The 22309-nt window shown below is 48.5% G+C and overlaps 1 protein-coding gene across 1 annotated transcript in view; it reads right to left on the bottom strand.

The window, feature by feature from the left end:
- Positions 1–2486: 2486 nt before the first annotated feature.
- Positions 2487–22309, bottom strand: part of SEZ6L (seizure related 6 homolog like) — a 69072-nt gene continuing 49249 nt past the window's right edge. The window contains exons 13-17 of the mRNA XM_087857156.1: positions 16230–16424; positions 11105–11137; positions 9183–9294; positions 7017–7119; positions 2487–5793 (exon numbers count right to left, since the gene is read on the bottom strand). Coding sequence (XP_087713282.1) covers positions 5764–5793; positions 7017–7119; positions 9183–9294; positions 11105–11137; positions 16230–16424 — 473 coding nt within the window. The 3' untranslated portion in view covers positions 2487–5763. The remainder of the gene's footprint in view (positions 5794–7016; positions 7120–9182; positions 9295–11104; positions 11138–16229; positions 16425–22309) is intronic.

The following is a 22309-nucleotide window of genomic DNA, read 5'->3' as shown; positions in this document are numbered from 1 at the left end:
TCAAGAGTCTGATGCTCAACCGATGGAGGCCCCCACCCCCCGGGCGCCTCCTGCATCCTTACAGTGTAACTGGAAGGTAAACATTGCGATAGCTGATTTTTGAATGACTACGTAGGATTCTGACCCACTCGTGGTAGTTTGTCATCACCAGGCTCTAGAGAGACCTTGGAACATGTTTCTTCCTGATGTCTCATAACCAACCCACTCACAAAACATCGTTGACTCTTCCATTCCTTCTTTGGTGCTCAGTATTCTGGGGTGTTTCAGGTCAGAGGAAAGAAAGCTGATAGATAGAACCCTCTTCTTTCCCTTAGTCCTCACCCCTTGATCCTCTCTCCATCACTAGAGAGCAGGTTGAACTTGAAGATGCAGGGACAGCCGTGGTGGACTCACATTCTGGTCAGAATGTCTTCTTTTGGCTCTGTTGGTCTATTTCCCACCAGAGTCTTTCTACTTTGGAAAAAAGAAACGTGGAAGCCGCTTTGGAACTGAGGAATGGGTAGAGGCTGGAGGGGTTTTGAGTTGCATGCTAGAGAGAGCCTACATGGCCTGAATAAAATGGGATTTAAAATATGGACGGTCGATATCATTCTGATGAGGTCTCAGGCAGACATGAGCAACACGTTCTTGGATCCTTGTGTCAAAGTGGCACAGAACTTGACCGAACCGTGTTCTAGCATTTTATAGAAGGTAGAACTTGGGAGCAATGAGATAGATCTTTGGCTGCGGAGATTTCAAAGCAGAGCATTGGAGGAGCGGCTTGATTCCTCCTGGCGTCTTACGGTAAAAATGCAAAAGGAGAAAGATGGGTGGAAGAAGGATTGCTAAGCAAACGGGAGCGGGAATTTGAAGACTGGGCGAATTCTCAGCCTTATCCACACTGCACAAAATGAGAAAGCTTGATCTGAAGAGAACGGTAAAGGTGCGGCGGCACCACCGGGCTGATGAAGAGATCATGCGTGAGATTCATGAATTACCCAGGCGTCTCCGCGGGAGCCAGGAATATAGACGGGATGATACCAAACGGGACAGAGAGGATGGGACGGAGTGAAGGAGGGGCTGCGGCATTTCTCGGATCCTACGGGATCTGACCACACATCAGCTCAGCTGTGGAAGTACTGTTCTTCAGGGAGAGGGAAGAAGGATCCTGGAGGTGATTCAAAGGTCATCACAGCTGTCACTCCCACCATCTGTCCAGGGACAAGGCTGTTTCCCCCTTGGTTTCAAAGGCTGGGGCTGTGTCTCTGGTTTCTGCCAGAATGACCCCACCCAGTGCCTCAGGGGTGAGGCCGCCCTGGAAGAGAGCCAAGTGGATGGGGCTGCCCTCCCCACTCCCCCAGAGCCTTGGGGGTGACGCTGTCACTGCCCTGGGCCTACAAGGCAGAGCACTGAATGACAGAGGATTATTCTTGAGCCCTAAAATCTAACGGAATTTGCCTTGCTAGGTTTTGGATTTACTTGGAATCCATCACCCCTTTCTTCCTTCTGAATTCTCCTTTTTGGAAGGGGAACATCCGTTCTATGCTTGTCCCATCATTGTGTGGAAGGTGATAATTTGTTTAGTTTCATACCTTCACAGCTAGAGGGGACTTTGCCTTGGGGTGACCCATACCTGATTTCAATATTTATTATTTTTTTCAAGATTTATTTATTTATTTAAGAGAGAGAGAGTGCAAGCAGGGGGAGGGACAGAGGGAGAGAATTCCAAGCAGACTCCCCACTGAGCGTGGAGCCTGAAGACGAGCTTGTTCCCACGACCCTGAGATCATGACCTCAGCCGAAACCAAGAGTCGGACACTTAACCGACTGAGCCACCCAGGCGCCCCTGAAGGATATTTAGATGAGACTTTGGACTTCTGATTTTACACCTGATGCTGGAATCAGTTAAGACTTTGGGGGTGTTGGGATGGAATGCATCTTCTGCATAGAAGAAGGACATGAATTTTGGGGGGCCAGGGAGTGGAATGCTATGGGCTGAATTGTGTCCCACCCCCAATTCATACGTTGGAGTCCTAATCCCCAATGTGACTGTGTTTGGAGACTGGGCCTTAGGTGGTAATTAAGGGTAAATGAACTCATAAGAGTGGAGCCGGAACCCCGTAGGAGCGTGGCCTTGTAAGAAGAGCGAGGAGGGAGAAGGCCATCCACCAGCTAGGAGTAGAACTTTCACCGGAAACTGAATGGTCAGCCCCCTGATCTTGGACTTCCAGCCTCCAAAACTTCGAGAAAGTTGTTTAAGCCTCCCGTCTCTGTCACGGTAGCTCGAGCTGGGGGGAGGACAGCAGTTGGTCTGATGATGGCAGCTGTCCTGCCTTGTTCCGAACATTCCCCCGATGTTCCCAGAACCATTCCCAAGCTGGCAGCCTGTCTTGTCAATCGAAGTGTCAGCAGGTGTTACTCCAACCCACTCCCCGGACATCAGAAACCCCCTCCCCCTTGACGCCATCCTGGAGTGTCTTTGCAACAGATGACCCCATAGCTTTGCCTCTTTTTCATTTGTTTTATTAGTGTCAATATATACAAAGTGGAAAATGACTTCACTTCATTATTCTAGCTTAGAAAGTTTGTTTTGCTTTTTATTCTGTTTGGGGAGAAAATGAAAATGAATACGTCCCAGGAGAAAGCCTACCTTTGAGGGTGCTGGACAACTCCTTAATACCTGACCTCGCATGACCATCGCCTCCCCCCGGTAACTTTCAAGGTCATAGGAAAGTCAAACCCTTTGGACTTACCCCCAAAGAAAGGTCATGTTTGCCTGAGTCTCACGCTCAGCCTAAATCTACCCATATATTTGCCAAGTCGCTTCTGCTTACACAGCCGTCCTAATTACGTCGCCGTTTTGCTTTCTGCTGGGCAGTTTGGCAGTTTGCAAAGCTATCAGCCTGAGGTACCGTAGGCTTTCCAGGGAGCTGGCTTCAAAAGATCGTCTTTAAAGCATGTCTATGGAACTAAGTAAGGATGGCCCTCAAGTTGCGGCCAGCATACTTATGTTGGCTAAATAATTCTACTCCTCCCCACCCCCCACCCCCCAAAAAGCAAAAAGACGAGCTCCAGGCTAAAGATGATTGAGTGTGTGCATTTTTAAAGCACAGGGCGTTAGCTGACAGATACAGCTTATATGAATTAGCATGTAATACACACCATCACATGCGTTCTTTGAAGCTCGAAATCTCTGTAAACGTATTTCCCCACTGTTTTAAAAACAAAGAGTGGCTTGTAGGAAGGTTCCGTTGGTTCTTGAGTTGCTCAAGATTGTATCCTGTTCAAAAATATTTAATCCCAAGGGGTTTCGACATTGATCTTATAAAAACAGACACGTATGAGCTGAAATGAGATGCCCGGTACATTTTTGGCACTAATATTATGTTTTTACCTTTACATATTACAAATACACATTCAGATATTCTAAAAAGAAAAACAGACACCAACCTGTCTTTTCAATCACACTGTACATTGCCAAGCTCACACAATCCACCTTTAGGGGAAAATAAACTTTTAAAACATGGTCATAGGTGCTGTACTACTAAGACGAAACTAAGACATCGGTATCCTGAAAAAAAAAAAAAAAGATCAACACCTTTTTCTATTCCTCCAACAGCCAGTAAGGATTCTTGGGCTGTGGTCTGGCCACTTTGAGGGAACAGGGTTAGAATAAAGATTTCATATTTTGTCAGTCTCGACAAAAGGCAAACGTTTAGTTTGCACGTAACCATAGTATGGTCTAAAATTAAATATCATTAATAGAGTTCTTCCTTCCAGATGACCCAGGGTTAGGGTTAGAATAAGCATCAAATAGAAACAAAAGCAGAGACGGGATTCTGCCTTAAAAAAAAAAAAGGTTACATTATTTGCATTGTTGGACCTTCTCCAAATATGACATTGCTTACTAATGGTCTGGAACGATTCTCTTCTGTTTTTTGTTTTGTTTTGGGGCTTTTATTTTTTTTTCGCATAAAACGGGGTAGGTTTTGGGTGGCTGGAAAGCAGCCTTTAATTATCTCTTGTCGTGCGCCATGAATGCGTGCCTTAAAGAGCATAGAAGCAGGATTCTTTTCTGGCAGAAGGAAAGTATTGGCCCTCGGCTCCCCCAGGTTTGAAGCCCAAGCTTCTGGGCAGGAGAAGGCGATGTGTGTGTCAAAGCCTACTGCCCTCCCCTGCCCCAGAGCTGCCTAGACGAGCTACCAAAATACGGACTCCCAGCCATCCTCCCGACAGCATGGCAGCCAGAAAGGTCTTTTCGTGTTGGAAAGCAGCCGATAGGAAACAATTCTAGCGAGCGTGGGAGGGCACCCAAATGGGCTCCCAAGCACCGAGCCTGCGCCTCTCTGAGCCACTGACCCTCCCTAGGGAGGTGAGGGCCCCAGGGAGACAAATCTCCCTCGCACGTGCTATTCTTTCCTTGTACCCTCAACCCCTGCCTTTTCTTTACACCTGCGTTTAGAGAAGAATCTTCCTGATGGCCACACACTCACCAGTCCCACTGGGTTGGAGCAAAAGACCCCTGATAAAATCTGAGGATACACCTGTGATTCATGAGGTGTTATGACTTCTTTCTGGCCTGAAACCCCTCCTTCTGTCCTCCCGGGGTGATGACGAGGATTCCGCTGTGGCTTTAAACCCCCTGATCCTATTCCTCTGGTTCTCCACAGTCATGGCACACAGGCCAGTGTCCACGATCTGGGCAGAAGTTCGGAGAAGAGAAAAGCAGTTTCGTCTCGTAGGACCCTCCCTTCTGAAATACTGGATTGCAAGTATAGTCCGGCCCCTTTTGGAGAAACTGTGCACGCAAGCCTCCCTTATTTTGAGGGCTCAGACGTTTCAGTACTCCAGGAAAACACACCGAGCTCATCCCAGGATTTCAGGACCTGGCACCGCCCCCCACAACAGAAACCCTTGTAACTACGTGGGTGAATCTCCCCATGGGCATCTACAGTCACAGCTTGAGGGCGGCCCTGCTGAGCAAAGGGATCAGGTCTGGCACTTGTAGCATAAATTCCCTCCCCTTTCATTACTGGTGGAGGATCAGAGGAAAGAACGTTTCACTAACTCGATCCCCTCACTCGATGACCCCCCCACCCCCCACTCCATCTGAATTCTCAAATCTCTCATCTGCTCTGCAACATTTTCTAATTCTGCCAGCATCCAGTGAGGCCAGGGTGGCAGACGAGAATGCTCACGGTCACACCTTTGCTGCCTTCGGAAGGATCATGGGAGGGAAGGGATGTGGCAAGACCTTCTAGAAGCTGAGAGCATTTGGAAGAGCGGACCCGGGATTTGTTTTGGAACAGACCTGTTCAAGCTAAAGTCTCACCCGAGTTAATCCATCAAGAGATACCCTTTCCAACATAATCTTGGGGCTTGGATTTGTCCTAAAAGCACCATGGGCATGGGTCCCAAATGCGTGCGATCTGACGCAGCCAGAGCATGGTCACTGCCGCTGGAGAAATCAGCTGCTTTTGTTTTGTTTTGTTTGTTTCCCTTTGCTGCCATGTTGGTCATTTTGCAGGTCGTCCGCCTGCCTTTGGAAAGGAGATTGTCACATGGATTTGGCCGCAGCTGCGACACCTCCAACCACACCTATTTCGATTTTAAATATAATAAATACAGCGAAGAAAACAGTGAGTCTTCAATAAAGAGTCTAAAGAAAAGACAGACAACGTTCTGGGGTTTCAATCAAATGCCATGTGGTCTCTGGATGAATTTCTCGAGGAGGTTGGTAGTTGAGTTCCGATCTGTGAGCTCCCTTCTCAAGCGTAGTTCTCCTTAAATGGAAACTTCATACTCCCTGGTTTCCTGCAGGGGAGAGAAGCACAGATCAGGTCAACTGTTGGGTGGTGGAGCCACGGGCAGAACGTGCCTTGAGAGCCTCCAGTCCCAGCCAAGGAGGTGAAGAATGTGGAGAGCAGAGCTGAGTCGCCCGGCCAACCACCTGCCGTACCCGGATGTGTGAGTGAGCACGGCTGAGCCAGGAAGACCGCCCAGCTGCAATTAGCTGAAAACACCAGCCCACAGACTGATGAGCAAATTAACATCACTGGCTTTGAGCAACTGAGTTTGGGGATTCTTTGTTACTCAGCTTTGTCATAGTGCTGGGTAGCTGATACACTATACTAATAAGATCTAGTTTCTGAAGTGCTCTTTTTTTTTTTTTTTTAAATCAGCTTGACCTTCTTTTCAGATTTGGAAACAAGGTATATAGAACGTCAAATAACATACGACCTCTTCTTAACAGTGCATATCAGAAATGACTACAATATGTGGGCGGCCACCACTTCAATTTCTCCAATATTCGTCAAGTGTGTGTAATATATTCCAGGGAGACGTCATTGTCACATGCTTTCATGGAGGTCTTCTGTTCCTGCTGGGTCAATACAGATAAGCAAGCATGTCTATGGTAGATGGGAGCGTGGTAGGAAAACTCCAAGGTGGGCCCCTGTTCCTCATGTCCTGGTGGTCACATTCTTGCATGATACCCTTTCCGTAAGTGTGGGCAGGACCTGTGATCTCTTCTAACCCATAGAATACAGAGAAGGCACTAGGATGTCTTAGTCACGCATCATCGTGCCCTGACCAAATTTTTCATGGTCCCTAAAAATGACGATTTGTTATAATCAGGATACCCATGGGCCAATTTGATTGTTTGAGGTTCAAGGGAGGCAGGATAATATAATGATTAACGGCATCAGTCGGAATTTGTAGCCTGGCTCCAGGACATGCTTTTGGCTGTGTGCAACCTTGGCCAAATCATTTTTTGGTCTCTCTGACCCTCAGTATCATCATCGATCAATCAGAGGTAATGGCAGAGTGTACCACAGAGTTGCAGGGACTCGGGCAGCTTATGCATTTAAGGTGCCCGGCTTGGGGTACATATTCTTCTCCCTGTTATTACTGAGTTTTGTCTCCTTTGCAAGATTATAAGCTCATTCATGGCTGGACCATGTCTGTTTGATTCACGACTGTGTCCCTCATACCCAACACAAAGTCTGCCACCTAAAAGAGAAGAGAGACCAACTCACCCCCGTCTCATAAATGGGGTTGTCGAACTCGGTTTCCACGGTGATCTGGCTGTAGGGGTGGGAGTACATCAGGGGCAGGCGGAGGTTGGAGTAATAGCGACATCTGGAGAAGGGGCAGCAAAGGGGAGAAGGGTTACTTACAACACCAAAGGGGAACAGCTGGTTGGGGCCCCTTGCCAGGCACGGGCAGCTCCACAAATGCCAAGACGTGTGGGAATGGCCCCTTGTAGTGAGAACCCAAGAAGGTGAATGCCGAAGTCATAATTGCTCTCAACTTCTAAGTGAGACTTAGACAACTTCTGAGACTGACAACTAAAGCCTCAGTACCTCCCCTTCCTGGGCATGGGGGGAGCTCAGCTGGGTTTCACCTGTAAGGTGATTCGAGCCCCTCTTTCACGCAGAGTGACAACAGCAATAATGAGCATTTACTGAGCACCTACTGTATACCGTGTTGCTTCAGAGCCACCGTCTCTGACTACCTATTTAAAAAGTGGTTCCTCTGTCACCACACCCTATCTCTTTCCTTCATTGTGCTCATCACGGTGTGTTCTAGTTTGTGTATTTCTCCTCTCCCCCTTCAACACTGCGGGCTCCACAAAAAGAGAAAAAAATAATATTCGGCAGACGCCTGCCCCAGGGCCTTGGCACATACTGTGTATGTGCTTGGAATCCTCCTCTTCCAGATATTTGCATAGATGACTCGTTATTGCTTTCAAGTCCTTACTCAAATGTCATTTCTTAGTGGGGACTCCTTTTATAAAAGCGCAATCACCACCTCTACCCCAGCTCCCTTTTGCTCCCTTTCCAGCTTTCTTTTCTCCCTGGGTTTATTACCTCCTACTGTATGCAGTAGACCCTTGAACCACACAGGTCTGAACTGCACGGGTCCACTTATATGTGCATTTTTTGGATAAATATAGTACTGTCCTGCAAGTGTATTTTCTCTTCCTTATGATTTTCTTTTTTTTTTTTTAAGATTTTATTTATTTATTAGAGAGAGAGAGCACAAGTGGGGGTGAGGGGCAGAGGGAGAAGGAGAGGGAGAAGCAGGCTCCCCACTGAACCGAAGGCAGATGCTTAACTGACTGAGCCACCCAGGAACCCCCCCTTGTGATTTTCTTAATAACATTTTCTTTTCTGTAGCTGACTTTATTGTAAGAATATGACATTAGGGGCGCCTGGGTGGCTCAGTCAGTTGAGTGTTCGACTCTTGATTTTGGCTCAGGTCATGATCTCAGGGTCAGGAGATCGAGCCCCACACCAGGCTCTGCACTGGGCGTGGGACCTGCTAGGATTTCTTTTTCTTCCTTTCCCTCTGCCCTGCTCCCAACCCCCATGCTCACACTCTCTTTCTCAAAAAAAAAAAAAATACAGTATATATTACATGTAACATACAAAACACATGTTAATCGACTGTTTATGGTATCAGTAAAGCTTCGGGTCAACAGAAGGCTATTGGTAGTTAAAGCTTCAGGGAGTCAAAAGTTACATATGCAGATTTTTGACGCACTGGGTGTCCGTGTCCCTAACCCTGCCCCGCATTCTTCAAGGGTCAACTGTATTTACTTTTCTTATCTACTTTACTTGCTGTCTATCTTCCTCCCATTAGAACCTGGGCCCCACACATCAAAGATCTCCTTCTGTTTTGTCCATAGTGATGTTCCTAGAACTTGCCCCGCCCCCCCCAAAACTGCCCGGCACACAGTAGGTGCTCAATAGTTGCAATTTTGAATGAATTTGTGAATATCCCAGCCGTGGCCGAATATTTTCCTTCCTGATTGCAGGCAAGTGAGTTCTATGATCCCCAACGTGCAGGACAATGTCTGGTATGTAATAGATTGTCGACACGTGTGGGTGGAGTAAGTGAACAACTCGATGAGTGAGTGACGGGATCGATGTGAGTGTCCCTGGCAACGCGCAACGTCCCTCGGCTGCTTGAGCTCAGGGGTAGCGCCTGCTTATTTGTTGCTGCATACTCAGCCCTCCTGCCTCGGACGGGGTGGGAGGCGCTCAGTCGGAGTATTTCTCCCAGAGCTGAGTTGAATCAGGTCATCTCCAAGCACACGAATGCCACCAGCCCCAAGCTACAGATGGAGACCCTGTCCTCCAGGTCGCTGGTCACGGAGTGGATGGCAGTCCCCCACGCCCTACGCCCAAGTCCCCTACCTGGTGATGTAAATGTAGGCTCCTCCCAGCAGCAAGGAAATGATGAGAACTGGGATGAAGATAGCCAGTGCCATATTTCCTCCTTCCAGCGATGTCTCTGCTGCCGCTTCTGCTACTGGACACACAAGCCGGTGAAGCTCTCGGGTCTCACACCCTCAACCCGCATGGGTACCTGGCTCCCAGATGGGCACCTGCCTTCCCAGTTCTGCACTCATTCAAAGAGCTGGCATCGCAGAGCCTTAACCGTGGGACCACCATCCCCAGAGAGGAGAAGAGGCAGGGACTAGAGATAATGGGACTGGTTCTTTGCAACGGAGCCCAGACCCATCCTTGGGTGGGGTGGTCATGGGGCTACCGAGAATGACACTCTTTTAACCGCTGGTCATATCATGCCCATTTTGGGGGGGTAGGTGGCTGCAGTTGAAATCTGGTTAAAATCCAATTCAAGGAGAGACTTGGCGAAAGTCTCATATGTGCTAACTGGAAAGGCAGATTTTCCTCGACATTTCACGGGAAAGGGGGAACTCATTGCACCCAGACGGACAGGTGCCGCCAGAGCTACTCTATCCGCCCTCCAGGAGAGGGCGCTGGGCAGCTGGGTCTGTTCTCAGTACCGCACCCCCGCCCCCATGACACCCCAACTGTGAAGACCCAGTTTTGATTTCCAGAGGCCACGGTTGCGCCCTCTGGGCCTCACCTGGACCCCCACGCCACACCCCGCTACCTGGTACTCAGGTTTTCTCTGCCAATTCTCTACGGCCAGGGCCCACAGAGCTCGGCTGTACGCCAATCTATAATCCATTAACCGCCACTCTACGGAGTCTGAAAATCGATGCTAACACCCATGACAAATGCATGAGCAGAAAACATTTCGCTGGCACTCGTAATCTCTGAGCAACCCAGGCCTTTGACGTTCTCATGGTTCACTGGGGGCCGAAAGGCTGCAGAGGGATGGCTCAAATAGACACTAACGCCACGAAATGCCCTCTTTTCCCTGCAGAATGGCTCCTACACGCTCCTCCTCTGCACTTAGACTTGAGCCCCGGGTCTGCCTGTTGGGATTGAAACGTCATCTGTTGCAAGGGAGAGCAACTAACGACTCGTAATTCACATAGCCCCACATTCTGAGTGGATGATTTATTGTCAGAAAGCTAAGTGGCTCCAAAAATAATAATAAAAACTGCTTAATTGGTTATAACTTTTTAAAAAATAAAATGGAACTATATATATAATCTATCTATCTATCTATCTATCTATCTATCTATCTATCTATATCTTATGACACCACAGCCCAGGCGAGTGGCCTGGTACCAAAGTGAATGGAGGTTATACAGAATGTAGAATGTTTTATGTATGGGAGAGGTTGCAAGGGAAGGGAACCACGAAATAAAAACCAAAACAAAATCCTGGCTAGCGTTTACCGTCCATTCCCTATTAATAGATCTCACTTGGTAATTCCTAATAGGAGGAGAATAGGAAACAAAGAGGATACAGGGACAGGTAATTTGGGGAAGAGAAAGACCGAGGGGAAAATGGACCACAGAGCACCCCCAGGCAGAGAGGGGGGTGCCCAGTATGGAAGGCGAGGCATCACTGCATTTACTTCCCCCAAATAGCACCACGTGGGTGAAAAGTCCTACAGTTGGGTTGTGCCTTTCTCAAGCATGTGGAACCTCAGATTTTCTTACCTCAAGAACAGAACTGGTGACAAATCCCTTTCAGGTCCCAGTTAGGACCCTAGGTTGCAAATTCAATGGTTTGTTTCTTTTACAATGTTTTATTTTGAAATCATCTTCAGCGGTGTGAAGACGGAATTTCTGCTTATTTTTGTAAGCACCTGGAGAAGGACGTGCAAGGACCTGCCCTTGTTTTCTGCTATTAGCTTGATTTATTGGGTTTTTTTTTTTCATTACGGAACTCACCTTCTAATGCGTGTTCAAAGCTGTCCTGATTAACTGAAAGGGAAATTGGAAGCATTGGTTAATGTCGAGTGAATTCAATCTGCGTGAAATGAAGCCAAAAAATTAGGAGCAAAAGCCCGTGCCACGCTTTGCTGAAGTTAGTGCTCGGCTTTGATTTATCTTGGGCTCCTGGAATTAGTGGAAATACCTGGACACATTCTCTTTCTGGTTTCCTGAGAGATCATGACATAGATATGAAAGAAACAAGGACACCAGTAGTCCCTGTGATTAATTACTGAATATTCACCGTATGTCAGATACTGTGCCAAGAGCTTTCTGTATGTATTTGCTCATTTACTCCCACGACAATCTAACTAGGGGGATCCTATCATTGGATCATCAACCCCATTTTACACATGAACAAATAGAAGAGGTTCAGAGAAGTGAAGCAACTTCTCTGACCTCACACAGCTTCTGAGGGATGAAGGCAGTCTTTAAACCCAGACTGCTCGACCTTCTCCAGCCTCTGCTCTTAATTACATAGTTCCGCTCGTTTTCATTGTTCTCCATGTAGGACCAAGGCTGAGGAACAGCTCGAGATAAAGCCCCGCATCCAAAATCCAGCCAGAGCTGAAACTGTTTTCCTGCTTTGAAATACGTGTTTATATGAACCTTTCTGGTTTCACTTCTATTCCATGTTTATTTCACTATTATTTGTATTCCCTGTAAAACAATTTCCATTCACTGCCACAAACTAGAACTCTCTGCAATTCATTCATTTCCCCGTATTCCCCGTAAAACTTCTCCGGAAGTTTAAGGTGATGGGGACTGGCATTCCCAGGTTTTGGCACCAAAGACACCATGGTAGCTGAGCACTAAAGTAGACCCACATGGATGGGTTTCCAAGACGCAAAACCCCAGAGGGAAGGGCTTAGATAAACAGACTGCATTATAAGGGGATGGCAGGGGACGGCCACCAAAGGCCCAGCTGTATTCACGTCCTCATATGAAACTTCCTAATTTGTGCCTCGGTCAAAGTCACTCTTTGACATTGGTCTTCACCGTGTGATGCCAACAGAACCAGTTGACCAGCTAGCTTACTAACTAACTGCAGGTTATCTCTGGAGCTAGGGCTTCAGGAAAATGGAAAGATCGAGACAGGTACTTTCCACCCAGGACATAAGCTGGACTTGGGTTGCGTGTCTGGGAGTGCATGAACACCTCCTGCATCTCAGAGCTGGAAGGAGACCTTGAACTTTTGTCCCTGGGAATGTGGTCAGCGGCTCCCTGGGGCACACGTGAACAGGCAGCCTCCTGGGCCACGCCTTTTCCTTTTATTTCACACAGAGAAGCCAAGGTCAGGGAGGGAGGGTGGCTCACCCAAGGTCATGGCCGTGGTCCACAGCCCAGCCAGGCTGAAGCCCCAGTCAGGCGGCCTTAGGCTGGGGCTCAGTCACTTTGCTAACTCCAGAACAGAGCCATGCACCCCACTTTTTTTTGGAAGAGGTGGTGATTTGTCCTATCCTTACAGAGTCGTGGGGTCTCAGGAGTGGAAGTGGAGGGGAGAGAAAGATGTAAGCATCCTCCGAGATCCTTTCCTGCCAGAAACTCGGTCGTGCCTGGGGAAGGAAGTGAGGGGCAGGGGGCCCCTCACCTGCTGGGGCTTCAGGGGCTCACCTATCTTTAAACATTGAAGTTTCAGGGATGCAAAACTGAGCACCTTCTATCTTTTCTTGGGTTTTTGAGCATGTATTTTCGGATGGCAGTGCCACCTTCCCATCAGATTGGCAACATCAAAAAAAATTGATAACATCTAGTGCTGGCATGCATGGGGGGAAAAGGACATTATCATATTATTAGAGGGGGAGCATGGATCACTACAGTGGCAGAAAAAAATCTGGCAAAATCCGCAAAATGTCAGCATCCACAGATCTTTGCCCATGCCATCCACCCCCCTGGGAGGAATCCGTCCGATCTGATGAGAAACGTCAGCACCCAAAGATTTATGGGCAAGGCGATTCCTGGGCAAAAGGAGACGAAACAAACAAGAAACCGGAAAAGAACTGATAGACATGCGCACTGAGGAAGGAGCGGCGGCATTAGGACACGTCACGGCGTGCAATGCCCCGCGGCAATTAAAAAGATAAGGCAGAGCTCCGTTTTTTTTTTTTTTTCTTCCCCAACTTGATGCATGTGTGTGATAAATGGGGAAAAGCAAAGCACAAAATAGGTACGGTAGGAGGCGTTTTTTACTTGGCAACAAACGAACACTCCCTGCCCCCTTTTTTTCAGTGTGTCTACTTGTAGAAGTCCAGGGAACTGGGGAGACTTGGACACTCACGGGCGATCAGTACTGGCTTCCCTGGCTGGGAATGGAAGGGATGGAGAAAGGAAGGGCAAAACCGCTAGCTTCCTTGGCAACTCTGTTTTCTTCTGCTTCTCGCATGAGAGCCTTTTGTAGCGAGTCCAAAAAGAAGCATAAACAATCAGGGGCTCAGAGCACAGGTAGAGTCAAAAATGGCCCTTCCCTGGTATCCTTACTTAGGTTTCTCAAAAGCAATGAAAATCCTATGACTTTTCCTCCACGCAGAACACTGACCAACAACACCGGATCAACATCTATGAACGTCCATGGAGCAGTTAGGAGGCTTACAGGCCAATTTTCCCCCCGGGGGGAACACACCCCAATGTTTGAACTCTACAAAGTGGATTTCCTGTGCTATTGAAAATAAATTCAAAGATAGGGCTGACTTCATAAAAAGTTGCGGCAGGGAAGAGGAAGGGGGCAGTTGTCTTAAATCCCCGTTGCCGATTTCTTCTTTTTCTCTGCATTTCAACAGAATCTCTTGCCCTCTTATTAAGAACTGCTTCTATAAGGTCTTGGCTTTCACAGGATAGGTTCCTGCTTGATTCCCGGTGAGAATACACAGCACTTCCATGCCAGTGTGTCCCACGCTCTGCCAGATGATAAGACTCACCGCTCGTGCTAGTGACCCCGGGTCCCTGGCTCCTGCCCTAGACCCCGTGAATCAGCATCTCCCCTGCAGGGGCCCGGAAATCTGTTTCTTTTTGCACCCTACATTCGGAAACTACTGCCTTCAGTGGTTCTCAAATTCAAAGTGCATTTGAGCAGCCCAGGGCTTGTCGAAACACTTATTACAGGGTCCTACCCTTCAGTGATTCTAATTTTGTAGATCTGGGGTAGGAGATTCAAGAATGTGTTTCTCATAAGCGGTCTGGGTGATCCGAATGCTAAAGTGACTGGCGGGTTAGAAGCTACCAGCCTAACAGCCTTGACGTCCACCCTGCAGGCAGCCCGCTGGGAAAGAGGCAGGGAATTCACAATCAGGAGACATGGGTTCCAATCCTGGATTTGTCTCATAACCGCTGTGTGTCTTTGGGAAAGTCACCTAACTTCTCTGAGCCTCTCCTTCCGTAACCGTAGAATGGGTAAGATGCCCCATCTATCTTAGAGTGTGGTCCTGAGGTTTAAATGAGGCGATTCAGGAGAAGAACATTTTTAAGAACATGGGTAAATTTCACATAACATGAAATTCATCATTTTAAAGTGTACCGTTTGGTGGTGTTCAGCACATTCTTGATGTTGGGCAGCAGACCCCTCTGTTCTAGATCATTTTCATCACCCCTAATAGGAAACTTTGTACCAACTAAGTAGTTACTCCTCTCTCTCCACCCCAGCCCTGAGAGCCACCAGTCGGCTTCCCATCTCTATGGGTTTACCGATTTTGGATATTTCATATACATGGAATCATAGGACATGTGATCTTTTGTGTCTGGCTTCTTTCCCTTAGCATCGTGTTTTCAAGGTCCCTTCAGGCTGTGGCAGGTGTCAGCACTCCGTTCCTGTTCATGGCTGAATAATATTCCAGTGCGGCTAGGCCACGTTTTATTTTTCCATTCCGCAGTTGATGGGCACCTGGGTAGTTCCCATCTTTCATGAGCAATGCCGCTATGACTATTCAGGTACAACGGCTGCTGTGAGGACTTGTTTGCAATTACTTTGTGCATTGACCTAGGAGCGGAAATGCTGGTTGGAAAACGTTTGTAAGGCTTAAGGCTGAAGTTCATGCTAAACCATTTGGGGATCCATTGAAGTCATGGGTTCCTAAGTAGAAATGTAAAAGTCCATGATGCCTCCGTCCCTGCTGGGCAGAGAATTCAGAGCTTGCTGCCTCATTCTCAAAGGAGCATTAATGGCATAAAAGGCTAAGATCTATTAGCCTAAAGCATCAAATGGATTTAGGATCTTGTTATTAATTGTGTACCTCAAAGACCCAGATAAATGGGCCCAAATCTCACCGGGTATGTCGAAACTTAATTTCAGTGATGAGTGTTTCACTGATTTTATTTTATTTTTGAAAAAATTTTTAATAATTTTTTTTATTATATTATGTTAGTCACCATATAGTACATCCCTAGTTTTTGATGTCAAGTTCCATGATTCATTACTTGCGTACAACACCCAGTGCTCCATGCAATAAGTGCCCTCCTTAATACCCATCACCGGCCTATCCCATTCCCCCACGCCCCTCCCCTCTGAAGCCCTCAGTTTGTTCACTGATTTTAAAATAGTTTTCCCTCTAACCATCTCTGGGATGGGGGCGTGTCTCACAACCAAGGGCGTGGGCGTGTTAGTCCGGTGCCACCAGGTGGCGCTCACGATGCCTGCGTGCGCGCCATCGTCCAGCGCACCATCCCTCAGCGTTTGGAGAGGGTGTGAGCAGCTGGGGAGACCGCCCCAGAGGCAACAGGGGAAACCTCGTAACCCCTGGGAACTAAGCGGTTGTGAAAACGGGGTACAGGAGGCAGGCAATGTTTAAGCCATGTAACCAACGCAGGCGTCAAAAGCAGAACGTCTCTCCTTTACGACAAAAAAAATCTAAGCTCGCAACAGAGCTTTGAGTAAGTAAAAATAAAAATGCTAAGCCAGGAGAGGGCATTGTGCCTTTGTTTAATTGGCAGCGATTTTTTTTTTCTTTCTCAGTGGTGCAGAAAATAATGGCGGTATCTTAGGTGTCATGAAATACAGTAGCTGGACTTTTGAGAGCAAATTGAGAATCATAAAAAGAAGCCAGATCTGACATCACCCGGTCCCGGTCCCTGGGGGGCGAGTAGGTTTCTTTACCTTTACAAACAGGCAGGGGCCCGTTCCAGTGGGATGGCTGTCCCAGGATGCATCGAATGGTCACTTCGCCCATGAGCTCAAAGCCTTCGTAGCACATGAATGTAAGGGACTCTCCCGGCAGGTAGAGACGCTTGTACAGGATTTGGTAGCCGTTTTCGGGTAAGCCAGGGTTGTCGCACGCCAGGGACTCCTCCGCTGAAATGCAAGCCCAAAGCAGCTCTGAGGACATATGCAAATCCTGGGGGACTCCCACTCACAGCCTGTCTGATCTGGCTTCGGCCAGCCTCGCCAGTACCATCTCTCTGCTTTCCCCTCCCCTCCAACCGTTTCCCATTCCCCAAACTCACCTCCCCATCTCCCACCTCCAGCTGCACCTTACACGCGGGCACTGTCCAATGTCCCGGGCTGTGGAATCTGGCTTCGAATCTGGGTTCTACTACATACTCGCTGTGTGACCTCCAGCAAGGGCCACAACCTTTCTGAGCCTCAGTTTTGCTCATCAGTAAAATGGGAACAATAGTGGTGTCTCTCTCATCGGGATTTGAGAGATTAAGTCAGATCATGAATGTCAGGTGTTCAGCAAGTTCTTGGCAGGTCGTAGGCGCTCAGTCAATGATGGATGGCCGTGTTGTCAAATTATGACATATCCTTCTTGCTCCTCACCTTACACCTTACCTGCCCACCCAGCTGGGATTAAGTCTGGTCTTTCAGTACCCAGTCCTCATTCCTCCACTTCCAAGGAGCCTTCCCTGATGCCCCCCAACCCTAGTAGAGTCACTAATCTTCCTAGTTCTTCCTCCACCCCAGCACTGAACATACTGCATTGTATTTAATTATTTAATATCTGTTTTCCTTGCTGGAGATGAACCTGTTAGGGTGTGCTTGACGCTCAGGGCCTGCTCTCGAAGGACTATCGTAACTGATCCTCAAGTATACAGTAGGAGCATCATAAATGACACCTGGCAGCTTAAGACGGACTCCAGAGTTGAAGTATTCCCGGTTTAACCTATTCCAGGCTCTGGACTCCATCTTTCCTGCCTATTTACATGAATGGACTGGACCAAGACCCCATCCTTAGCTGAAATGTGGTCGGGCGACGACATTCCCACTCCAAGGATGTACCACATTCGAAATAAGATCATTTAAGGCAGGTTTTCTAAACCTAGATGCTACGGACATTTAGGCCGGGTAATTCTTTGTGGTGGGGTCGTCCCCACCTGTAAGATGTGCAGCGGCATCCCTGACCTCACGGATCCGTGTTGGGACAACTAAACATGTCTCTCGGAATTGTCCATGACAAATGTCTCTTGGGAGCAGAGTCACCCCTGGTGGAGAATCGCCGATCTTGGCTCTTAAACAATTCCGTGTGAACAATCCCATTGCAATCCGTGAGAACTCATCCTGTTCTTTCTCAGGAATACAACTGAGTTGGACTGGTGGTCCTAGAAGCGATCCCAAATCTACTTCCGTTTCTATTTTCCTCCCGTTTCTCCATCTCCTTAACTATAGGGAAAAAATGTACACTTTGGGGAGTGCATTTGAACAAAATGTCAAAGTCGGGTTCCCTGGGTATTACTGTGAATGGTGGGTAAAATACCCCACAAAGAGCAAAGCGCTGAAACTCTGTGGTCATTAACAAGCAATGGTACCCGAGCACTCGCTGTATGCCACACACATGGTTGTGAACATCTTTCTATTATGCTTGGCACCATCATCCTTTTCGATGAGGACGCCGGTTTGTTCAAAGTCACCCAGGTGGCAAGTGGCAGACCCGTTGGGTTTGAAATCCGGTGCATTTAATGGCTCTGGGGTAGCGGTGAGGGGGGGGGGAGCTTCCTGTACCAAATCCCCCGGGCTGTCATGAATTCCTCTGAGCTATTGCTTTCTCAGAGACAGGAATTTCTAAATGAAGATGGGGCACCCAGCTAGAAGCCGGCATGGGAGCCAAGGTGAGGTCGCTGGGGACGACACATCAGTGGGAACTTTTTCTACAGCTACGGTCTGGCCATGGGGGCTCTGCCCCGGTCAGGAGATCCCCGCGTCTCATATTTGCGGTGTTCTAAGGGCAGGGTGGTGAAGAGCCAGGGTTTCCTGGGAATCCCTGAGTGTCTTTCTGCGGAGCCACCCATAAAACCCTCGCTGAATTTGTAGGGTCTTCATTACGTATCTTCTGGATGGGAGCCTCAGGAGTCAGGTACCATCAAAGAAGGGAAGGTGCAACCAAGACCGCATTTAGTACTGCCAAACAACATCGAGGGCAGTAATAGTAGCAAGTACTGTCATTTCTTGAGCCTGCTGGGCCCGAGGGCTGCAAAAACCCATTGGATACAATCCTGGCAAGTGAATTATGTATTCGGATCTAAAAAGAGGTAAAGAGATCATTTCAATAAGCTGCCGCAAGTGCTGTGATCGATGCAACTGTAGGAACCATGGGAGCTTATAGGAAGAGACCCATGATGTAGCCTAGGCAGTCAGGGAGGCCTTCCTGGAGGAAGTGATGCTGGGGATTCATTGTTATTTTCTTCACAGACCTGGATCTTCTCCTCCCATCTCCAACAGACCCCAGGCTCCCTGAGAATGTGGACCATGTGTCTTTAGACACTGCTGTATTTTTGGGCTTTTGTACCACAGTTCCCAAACTGTGCACTGAGGCACCCTGGGGTGCCACCATGAACAGCACCCCTGTGAGATTTTTCAAAATTTTGAGGAGACAGAGGGACATCCCCCAGACCTGCGTGAATGGTGCCAACATTAGACAGAGCTACGTCCCTTTTGATGATGCCGCATCTTGGAAAAGCTGGGTTTCCTGCAGTGGCTACGCAAAAAAGCAAGAGATCTAATAAAATCTGTGGAATGGAATGTAGGTGGCAGAGTCCAGTCTGACGCCAAAATCTGAGAAATTTGGCAGAGCCCAAGAGGCACCCACACCCCTGTAGCTGTGATTCTCGTTCTTTAAGAATGCAATAAAAATCATGGGGTGCCTAGTCCGTTAAGTGTCTGACTCTCGATTTCAGCTCAGGTCATGATCTCAGGGTCATGGGATTAAGCTCCACGTCAGGCTCCCTGCTCAGTGCAGACTCTGCTTGAGATTCTCTCCCCCTGCCCCTCCCCCTCCCCCTGCTCTCTCTCTAAAATAAATAAATAAAAGCTTTAAGAAATGCAGTCAAAATCAAATCTTATAATATGTGCATTACTTTTTCAAATGGCTACTAAGTTGTCAGGATATAGCTGCTTATGAAGTTGTTTGGACCTAACTACTTCGGTATTTTGGCCTAGGGTGTTTACCAAAGAAAATTCCTGAGACGCCCAGGGCACCGTGAATTGAGAAAGTCTGGACACGCCTGCATTTGGAGACACTTTTTTATTAACCGCATGAGTTGCTTCCAACTGCCCTGCCTGGCGGGGAGTATCATTCCCTTTCCACAGCTGAGGGCTGTGAGGCCCAGAGAGGGCAAGCTACTCTCCCAAGGTCACCCAGCAGAGCTGGGTGCGGGGGGCTGGGGGTGGGAGGGGTGTTTGGCTATGAATTCCAGACACTTCCTTCTACCCATGCTTGACCTGTCAGTTCTTGAAGGAGTCAAAAGACAGAGTCTGGAGTCCCAGCTGGACCAAACAATGACCTTGAGCAGGCCACCGAGAACAGAAGCTGTAGACAGAGTGTTTACAATGGTCTCTGTCCACTTCATGAGCTTGTTGGGGGAAGATCTTTGTCAAGAGTAAAGCACCCGAGCTTTGCTCAGAAGCGGGGGCTGCAGGGTGATCAGGTGGGAAAACGCCGCTTCAGCTGGAATCCTTCTCCCCTTCCCTGCTGTGTGACCTCAGGAAAGCTGCTCACCCTCTCTGGGCCTCCTTTGTCGGCTTTTAAGTGAACACAGGTCCCACCCAGACAGTTTCAAAAGTGTTCGACACACTAATGCTGGGGAAGGCCTTGGCAAGCTGAAGGGGCTCATCCAGTCGGTTGTTCCCCTGCTCAGCAGAGGAAGCCTTTTAAAGCTGTAGATGCCCGACCAACTCCTTCTTAGAAACACCCTCAGGGGGCGGGGGTGGCTCAGCCGTTAAGCGTCTGCCTTCAGCTCAGGTCATGATCCCAGGGTCCTGGAATCGAGCCCCGCAAAGGGCTCCCTGCTCAGCGGGAAGCCTACTTCTCCCTCTCCCACTCCCCCTGCTTGTGTTCCCTCTCTCGCTGTCTCTCTCTGTCCAATAAATAAAATAAAATCTTAAAAAAAAAAAACACCCTCAGAACCTGGATACAGCCTGGTCTCCCTCTGCAAGCCTCCCCCCTCCCCACCACCTGAATTGACCATCCTCTTGCCTCCCATCTCCTGCCAGGCTCGCTTGCCTGGAATGAGGCTGGAAGCACAAGCCGGGCTCCTCTTTGGGCTTCTGGGAGGATCGCATGTCTCCTGACACCCCAGCCTGGCTCGTGACTCATTAGCGCGGGTGTCAGGGAAGCCGTCACAACTGAGATTCCAGGGTAAGGCAGCCCTGGAGGGAGGGAGGGAGGCTTGTGTCTCCAAAACCCAGCCCCCAGGGCAGCCCAGACGGTCTTTGGAGGCTGTGCCTTATTACTGAAGTGCCCTTTCTTTCTTTCTTTCTTTCTTTCTTTCTTTCTTTCTTTCTTTCTTTCTTCTTTCTTTTTCTTTTTTTAAATGATACTTCCACCTTTCAGTACTTTTAAATAAGCTTTTATTTTTAGCTTCTCATCTCTGGGTGTCTGCAGCTTGACTGGCTCAAGCAGTGTCTGCTCACCCTTACTGACAGTCACCAGGAGGAAATGGGAACCGCATGGGTGTCCTGGGCTGCCTTAGCGAAGCGCACCTGCCTGGTGGAGGGCGGGGGGGAGCGGGGAGGGGCGCTTCGAACAACAGAAATGCACTGTCTCACAGCTCTGGAGGCCAGAAGTCCCAGGTCAAGGTGGCCTTCAAGGACCATGCTCCCTCTGAAATCTGGGGGGAGGGACCCATCTTTGCTTCCTCCTAGCTTCCAGTGGTAGCTGGCAATTCTTGGCGTTCCTAGACTTGCAAGCACAGAATGGCGTTCTCCCTGGGTCTCTGTGTTCAAATGTCCCTCTTCTTATGAGGACACCGGTCACTGGATTGGGGCCCATCCTAATCCTATAGGGCCTCACCTTCACTTGATTACATCTGCAAAGACCCTCATTCCGAAAAAGGTCCCAGTTACAGTCCTGGGGTTAGGATTTCAACATCTCCTTTCGGGAGACACAATTCTCCCCATAAGGCACTGTGCACTTGGCCCAAAGGTCGGGGGACGGGGAGGGGATGTGCTTGTGGGTGAGGGGTTAGGGCTGTAGGCTGCAATTTCGCTTGGACGTCCCTGCATGGGTTTGTCCCCTGTCACCCACGGTGAAATATGTCAGGGCGAGGCTGGTGGAAGGGGCCGTGGGCTCCTAGCTCTGCTCATGAAAAAATGTCGGGACCTTAATCACACGTCCCTGTGCGTCTCAGCTGCCTTTATACACACGCAGACATGCACACACGCACACTTACATACGTGTATCTGTATGTAGTGTGTACATACGTGCCTATACATTCACACGCATATATAATCTGTTCAGCAATGTGTTGTATTTATTTATTGGGGGGAAGATTGATTTATTTATCTGAGTGAGGGAGAGTATGAGTTGGGGGGGGCAGAGGGAGAGGGAGAAGCAGGCTTCCCGCCGAGCAGGGAGCCTGATGTGGGGCTCGAACCCAGGACCCCGGGATCATGACCTGAGCCGAGGGCAGATGCTTCACTGACCGAGCCATGCTCCGAGGCGCCCTAGCAATGTGTGTTACACATTCAATAAACGGTGACTATTGTTATCTCTTTTCCCCTCTGAACTTTGGTTTTCTTAGTATATTTGCATGCACACACACACACACATACATATAAACACACTACACACATACACACACTTACAGTCACAAGTGCATATAATGTGCTTAGCGTGATGTCTTACACAATCATTAAATAATGACCATTACTATCTGTAAAAGGGAGCAGCTGTGTCTCATGTCTGAACCGACCCATCGGCTGTACCGTATTTCACCTCCGAGATGTCCTTAGCTCTGAAACTC

Source organism: Ursus americanus, chromosome 30, assembly GCF_024610735.1.
Source record: "Ursus americanus isolate L20-20 chromosome 30, mUrsAme1.1.p, whole genome shotgun sequence".
In the NCBI taxonomy this organism is placed as follows: Eukaryota; Metazoa; Chordata; class Mammalia; order Carnivora; family Ursidae; genus Ursus; species Ursus americanus.
Note: the sequence above shows the minus strand (reverse complement) of the source record. Positions and strands in the feature narration are given on the sequence as shown.